The sequence below is a fragment of the Palaemon carinicauda genome, chromosome 11 (assembly GCF_036898095.1).
Source record: "Palaemon carinicauda isolate YSFRI2023 chromosome 11, ASM3689809v2, whole genome shotgun sequence".
Classification (NCBI taxonomy): Eukaryota; Metazoa; Arthropoda; class Malacostraca; order Decapoda; family Palaemonidae; genus Palaemon; species Palaemon carinicauda.
Window position 1 is genome coordinate 62250407 of NC_090735.1, and position 7500 is coordinate 62257906.

General features: G+C 36.4%; 1 protein-coding gene across 1 annotated transcript; it reads left to right on the forward strand.

Moving 5' to 3' along the window:
- The first annotated feature begins 1164 nt into the window (after positions 1 to 1164).
- On the forward strand, positions 1165 to 2949 carry LOC137649296 (zinc finger BED domain-containing protein 5-like). Its single transcript, XM_068382282.1, has one exon. It carries the CDS (start codon positions 1165 to 1167, stop codon positions 2947 to 2949), a length of 1785 nt encoding a protein of 594 aa, XP_068238383.1.
- Positions 2950 to 7500: the final 4551 nt, after the last annotated feature.

Consider the following 7500-nt stretch of genomic DNA (forward strand, 5'->3'; position numbering starts at 1 on the left):
CCTGGGAACTGACCATAAATTAACATGATTAGCGTCCAAGCCCCTCTCCATCCATGCTAGGACCGGGGAGGGCCAGGCAATTGTAGCTGACGACTCGGCAAGTAGACCTGTGGGAACTCCCAAACAACAAATCCTTACCTCACATGGATGGCGAGATTGCAGACACTGCATGAAACTATCGAGCTTGAGCGTGGCTTGAATCCCAGTCCGGCAGATCACCAGGCAGGGGTGTCTTCAATAGGTAACCACAACCTTTCATTACACAGCTTTACTTTAAAAATTCCTTAATACACTCTCTCTAAGACTCCAAAGACGACAAGTTTTTTAACAATCTTAAGCACACAGTCTGCTACCTTTCTTACATATCCTATTTTTTGTCTCATCTCTCTCTCATCTTGCCACCATCTGTTGCATTCATTCCAGGTGTTAATATAAAACAAACCCTTTTCATTCTTAAATATCCCCCAAATCCACTTTAACAATTATCATTCCCTCTTCCATAATTCTCTAAATCAGTGGTTCCCAACCTGTGGGTCGCGACCCCAAATGGGGTCGCTACACCAATGCCATGGGGTCGCCGATTGATTTTGAGCTGAATTGGATATTATGAAAAACACGGTGAAAAATATATTAAGACAGTTATATAAATTCTTTACAAGGGGAGTAAAACAGCAGCAACAGTTTTTGGTATAATTAGACAAATGAAATCTTCTATAGAATGTGCTACATGTTTGCACAAGAGGTACCGAAGTCAAATCGTTCCTGCAAGAGTATTACAGCAATGGTTAAATAACTCAATAGGTTGGCTCACGTGTAGGTTAGACTCCAACAATCTTTTGCTCGCTCAGTTCTTTGACGTAACTGACACCTAAAATTCATTTTAATACCTATCTTGGAGTACCCGAAGTGGTTCTTACGATCATGCTATGATGATTCGGGAGAAAATGTTCCCTTTATTAATTCATGTTTGCATTGTACTATGAAACTAAATGCAACAGTCCCCCAAGTCACTCAACACAACGTCTGATCCAGTATTGAACATGTTCGGTTTCTGATTGGTTTTGGTCGCACCAGTCGGACCCCGCCGGTGTCGCTCCTCCCAGTGTACTCGTACTTGTACTAACGCATGGTTAGTGTTGCTCGAGTGATTCTTAACCTTTAAAAATGAGTTTAAGAAAAAGAAAGTACAGTGATGATTTCTTGAAGTGGGGATTCACAAACATAGTTATTGCAGGTATGGAAAGACCACAGTGTGTAGTATGTTTGGAAGTTCTTGCTCATGAGTCTATGAAGCCAGCTAAACTTCAAAGGCATCTCCAAACTAAGCACCCTGACTTGAAAGATAAAAATATGGACTTTTTTAAAGCAAAAGTTGTTGGTGTCAAGAGCCGCCGGCTTGATAGCAGTGGATTATTTCAAAACAAAAATTTAGCCGCCATTGAAGCTTCGTACACAGTTGCATTAAGAATAGCGCATGCTAAAAAACCACAGACAATAGCTGAGAATCTTATTTTTCCATGCACCAAAGATATTGTACGTCTGATGATCGGCCCTGAAGCAGTAAATAAATTATCGCCTCTATCCGTGTCAAACAATACGATAAAACGAAGGATAACAGATATGTCTGAGGATATTTTATGTCAAATTGTTCAAGAATTAAAAGAAACTCCAACTGGGCTGTTCAGCATACAGCTTGATGAAACTACTGATGTGACAAACTTTTCACAACTTCTTGTTTTTGTTCGTTATTATAAGAATGAAAAAATTAAAGAAGATTTCTTGTTTTGTAAGCCACTGCAAACTTCAACTACTGCTGTTGATATTTTTAATTTAATTGATGATTTCTTCAAAGAACATTCGATTGAATGGGAGAAATTGTGCGGAGTTTGTACTGACGGGGCACCTGCAATGCTCGGCTGTAAATCTGGCTTCCAATCGTTAGTTAAAAAAGTGTCTCCAGAAGTAATTGGGACTCACTGCATGATTCACCGGCAAGTATTAGCTACCAAGACGTTACCTGAACCATTCAAAGAAGTGCTTAACCGAGTGATTAAAGCAGTAAATGTCGTTAAATCAAGGCCACTTGCAACACGGCTCTTTAAAATTTTATGTGAAGATATGGGTTCATCGTATGAAGCATTACTTTTTCACACAGAGATAAGGTGGCTCTCGAAAGGAAAGGCGCTGAAGAGATTTTTTGATTTGAGAGGAGAGCTGCAAATATTTCTCGCTTCTCAAAATCCTAGCGAATATGAATCATTGTTTACGAATGAATTTACGTTGTGCAAACTGGCATACCTGGTCGACATTTTTGAGATATTTAATAGTATTAATACAGGATTACAGGGTAAGGAAAGTACGATAATATCTTTGTCTGAAAAGATCTCGTCTTTTAAAATGAAATTGGAACTCTGGATCACCAAAATTAACCAAAAGAAATTATACATGTTCCCAACACTTGCCCAATTTGTTGAAGAAGCGGCAAATGAAATTAACATCGATGACTTATATGGCTTGATACAAGAGCATTTGGAAAATCTTACTGTTCAAATAAGAAGTTATTTTCCTGATGAATGTTGCAAATCTTTCTCCCTTACAATCAACCCTTTCAATGCCAGAGTATCTGAGGTCCCTGAAGCAGCAGAAGAAGAGTTCATCGACTTGAAAAACAATTTTGAAGCTAAATCCTGGTTTGGTGAACTGCAACTACAAGAATTTTGGGCAAAAAGTTTCCAAAAATTCCCAGTAATATCAGAAATCGCAATAAGGAATTTATTGCCGTTCCCAACAACTTACTTATGTGAAGCAGCCTTCTCCCAACTTCTCATCCTTAAAAACAAGTACCGAAATCAATTAAATGTGGAAGACGACTTGAGGTGTGCCATATCGACAACGGAGCCCAGGATAGAATTGCTAGCAAAAAAACTGCAATACCAGCCGTCTCATTAAGGTCAGTTCATAAACATACTTTACATAACGTTGTAAATGTAAGCGTTCGAATAATTTTGAATTCATTTGCAATTTTATAATTTTTGTAGCACCTTTGGAATTTTTTATTAATAAATTTGAAATTAATCATCAATTTACGGAATGCATAGTTACTTCACGAATAGATAATCTATAATTCAATAATTGCAATGTATGGTAGTTTGTTGTACATAAAAATGAATGTGTATATAAAATATTTTAGGGATTGGGGTCGCTTCCTGATTGCTTGTTCTAAAATGGGTCGCCATATTTGAAAGGTTGGGAACCGCTGCTCTAAATATTCTCTCTACCTTACTTCTACTCGCAAGTAAATATATTAATGTGTTAATTCAACTTTCATTCATACAAACCATGTATAAACAGTATAACAGCTTAAAGATGTTTTTAAAAGCCAGAAAATGTATTAGTTCATTATCTTCCATAGTTAATGTAACAAGCTATATTCTGGATAGGTCGACCCCCATTCCAACTTACTTGTTCTATTAGCTTTCGAACCTCATAACGACAAAATGTAGCTTGAATCAAATAGTTAGGACTTGTTGCAAGATTCCTAATAATTTTCTATTATATAGATGCGGTTATAAAAAAAGAGAAACCCCCTCTTTTATCCACCAAAGACACTGACATGAGTCGACGAGCGATGCGTCCCACACGTACCCAAGAAAACGTGAATCCGCTACGAACGAACGCTTTCCTTTTCACTAACGTTTTCACGCTTCTTTAAGAATACTGGCCAGGGCCTGACACGCGTGCTGGGTAATACAAAGAACGAACAATTGGATGCACAGTGGGAGGAAGGATGTATTGTGTGTTAAGAGAGATGGAGCACAAACATATAGATCGACACGTAAGAATGAATGACATTTGTCTTTGTCCATTGTCTTTCTATTTTTGAGAGGGAACACAAACGGTCAATTAAATGTGAGAGAGAGAGAGAGAGAGAGAGAGAGAGAGAGAGAGAGAGAGAGAGAGAGAGAGAGAGAGAGAGAGAGAGAGAGAGAGAGAGAGAGAATTCCATTAAAAAATTACATTCCTCAAGGGCCTTATAATAATTTCTTTGACTGACCCTTTTAGCTGACAATGCACTTATCCTTGACAAGACCTTTCTGCAACTATACCGACTCCTATTTCCCCCAACTATTCTTCAATTCATTTCCTTTTATCTTGATTTTGGCATCACTCGCCCTCGATGAAGCTGCTTAATTATCTCTCCCAACTTCTTCCGAAAATCTACTGAATCACAAAAGTAGTCAGTGGTTAGAAATATACGATACGATGAAGAAAAAAAAAAAACTTACAATGGTGAGTTAAAATAAGGCCAGCGACGGACGCTAAAAACAAGACATAATCAATGATATCAGTCTAAGAAAAGAGAAAATAAAAAGTTAAGAGAGACAACCAGACAGTTAAGTAAAGTAACAAAAACAGAATAAAAAAAGTCATAGACTAAAAAAAGGTTGAATGAGGGAGAATCAAAATACATATTTATATTAGGCATTGTAAGTGTGATTTCAACAATGTGGAACTCTACTCCTCCCTCTATACTTTCAGACCCATCTGACTAGCAACTCTTTCAAATGGTTCACCAGCTCCCACTTTTTCTCATTGGCCGCAGGATATTTTGAGCCAATCTTTGCTTGGGTCTCGACCAAAATAAACCTGGTCTAAAAGGCAATTCATAAACTTCAATCGTTTCTATATACACATGTTTTACTACTAGTATCTCCCCGACCATTAAGTTTAAAATACTATAAGATTTTTGTTATACGTAACCCTTCATCTTATTTTATTTGCATCACCTTTAATGTATTCGGCTTTCTAAATACATCTTTTTTAATGCACATTTTCTTAAAGTTTATTTCTTCAATGTATCTTTCTGAATGTATGTTTCTGTAATGTAAGTTTTCTAACTGCATGTTTCCTTATTGTGGTCTTCCTGAATGTATACTCATTTAAAATAAGCTTTCTAAATCAATATTTCTTTGTTGTAAGCTTTCTGAATGTATATAAATATATAATCTATATATAGGTAAATATATTATAATGAAAAGGAGGAGATTTGCCAGTCCAATGAACCAAGATAAAACTCTTAAAGAGCTAGCATATACGTCATGGATAAATCAATCAATCAATCAATCAATCAATATATATATATATATATATATATATATATATATGTGTGTGTGTGTGTGTATATGTGTGTATGCGAGCGCGCGCGCGTCCACACTCCCTTGCCACTTGGATGACGTTTTTACTTAAAAACTCGCAATCCCTTCTAAGAATCTTTCCAATTTTCCGCCAAAAATATGTAAACAGCCTCACAAGACACTTACATTAAGGAAATAATTTCCTTGTTTTTTATGGTGTAAAAGTTGAGATAGGCAAGGCTGTGCAGAAAGAAAAAGTCTTTTATAAAAACCAAGATTAAAAAGCGTCGTATGGAATGAAAACATGAGACGAAGCTAACCCAAAATTAATTACAAAAGGTTCGTGGTTCGTTTATAAATAAACTTATGCAATCTTTAATTAATGGTGCTATATAGGTATGCAGTGTCATTTTTTCAGTTGTGTCATTTTTTCAGTTGTATCGTTTTATCATTATTATTATTATTAATTGCTAAGCAACAACCCTAGTAGGGAAAGCGGATGCTGTAAACCCGAGGGCCCCAACAAGGAAAATAGCACAGTGAGGAAAGGAAATAAACAAACTAAAAGAGAAGTAATTAATAACTAAAATAAAATATTTTAAGAACACTAACAACATTAAAATAAATCTTTCATATAAAAACTATAAAATCTTTAAAAAAACAAGAGGAAGAGAAATAAGATAGAATAGTGTGCCTGAGTGTACCCTCAAGCAAGAGAACTCTAACTCAAGATAATGTAAGACCATGGTACAGAGGTTATGACACTATTAAAGACCAGAGAACAATGGTTTGATTTTGGAGTGTCCTTCTCCTAGAAGAGCTGCTTACCACACCTAAAGAGTCTCTTCCACCCTTATCAAGAGGAAAGTAGTTAACCCCTTGACCGAAAAAGAATTGTTCGGTAATCTCTGTGTTATCAGGTGTATGAGGACAGCGGAGAATGTGGAAAGAATAAGCCAGACTGTTCGATGTATGTGTAGGGGAAAAAAGGGGGGACCGTAACCAGAGAGAATGATCCAATATAGTACTGCCTGGCCAGTCAAAGGACCCAATAACTCTCTAGCGATAGTATCTCACAGGTGGCTGGTGCCCTGGCCAACATACTTATACCTAATATACTTTGTACTGTGTTTTCCAAGTTATGAAATAAATCATCAGAGGTTTTATTGTAATAAAATCGAGAGAGAGAGAGAGAGAGAGAGAGAGAGAGAGAGAGAGAGAGAGAGAGAGAGAGAGAGAGAGAGATTCGTCTCTAGTGGCCAGAAAAAAATATTGAGAATTAACAGGAATGAAATCATTCTTACATCTAGGAGAGAGAGAGAGAGAGAGAGAGAGAGAGAGAGAGAGAGAGAGAGAGAGAGAGAGAGAGAGAGAGAATCTATTAAAGTTGTTGACATATCCAAATTGATAGCGGTCAACGTAAATCATTGACCATTATAAATCCATCGACGGTAACACAAGAGGACGTAACAGCCAAGCACCACCAGCATACCGAACATTCCACAGAGAAAATTATCTATAGTGAATGATTGATTTAATATGCGACTTGTGAAAAAAAAAAAATAGAGAAAATAAATAGATAAATCACCATCTTGGCTAATACGCGCACTAAGATCCGTTAAGTCCATTATGACTACTGTTACTCTGGCGTGGTTTAGTGATCCAAAAAAAATTATTAAATAGAAAATTAGGTAAATTAAAAATATATATAAATCACCATATCGGTAATAATACACGCAATAACATCTGTAAAAACTTATTTTGCTTTTACTATTAAAATCCAAAATTACGTGATTGATTTAAATATAACGGCTAATGTAGCCGTTTATAGTCCACTGCAGACATGAATAAGGACATGTCTGCAGTGGACTATAAACGGCTACATTAGCTGTTGTATTTAAATCCATCACGTATTTTTGGATTTTAATAGTAAAAGCAAAATAAGTTTTTACAGATGTTATTGCGTGTATTATTACCGCTGACTGCGAATTGATGATGGTGGGAGACGTTTGTTTGATAGCTCACCGAAACCCAACCTAGTATGAGTGGCCCTGACCAGTATAGTTTTGAATTTCCACCACATTAAGGCAGCCCCACGTAAATCACGAAAAGTCTAGGGGTTTAACAACCAGTTTCCAGAACTATAAAGTCTTTGATTAATATATTACGATACTTATAAGGGTTTCCAAGATTGGACTTAGTTGACCACGTAATACAACTATCCCAACTAAATCCAAATCATCATCATAAAATATCGAACTGAAAAAGATGATGAAAATATAACTAACAATAAAATATCACAGAGAATAGTTCTCGGAGATCATCAGAAACACCCTCGTAAGTCACTCGGTAGATATCCAGTCCT

What these genes read in the sequence shown, in the direction of transcription:
- LOC137649296 (XM_068382282.1), top strand. Translation starts at nt 1,165, where the DNA reads ATGAGTTTAAGAAAAAGAAAGTACAGTGATGATTTCTTGAAGTGGGGA.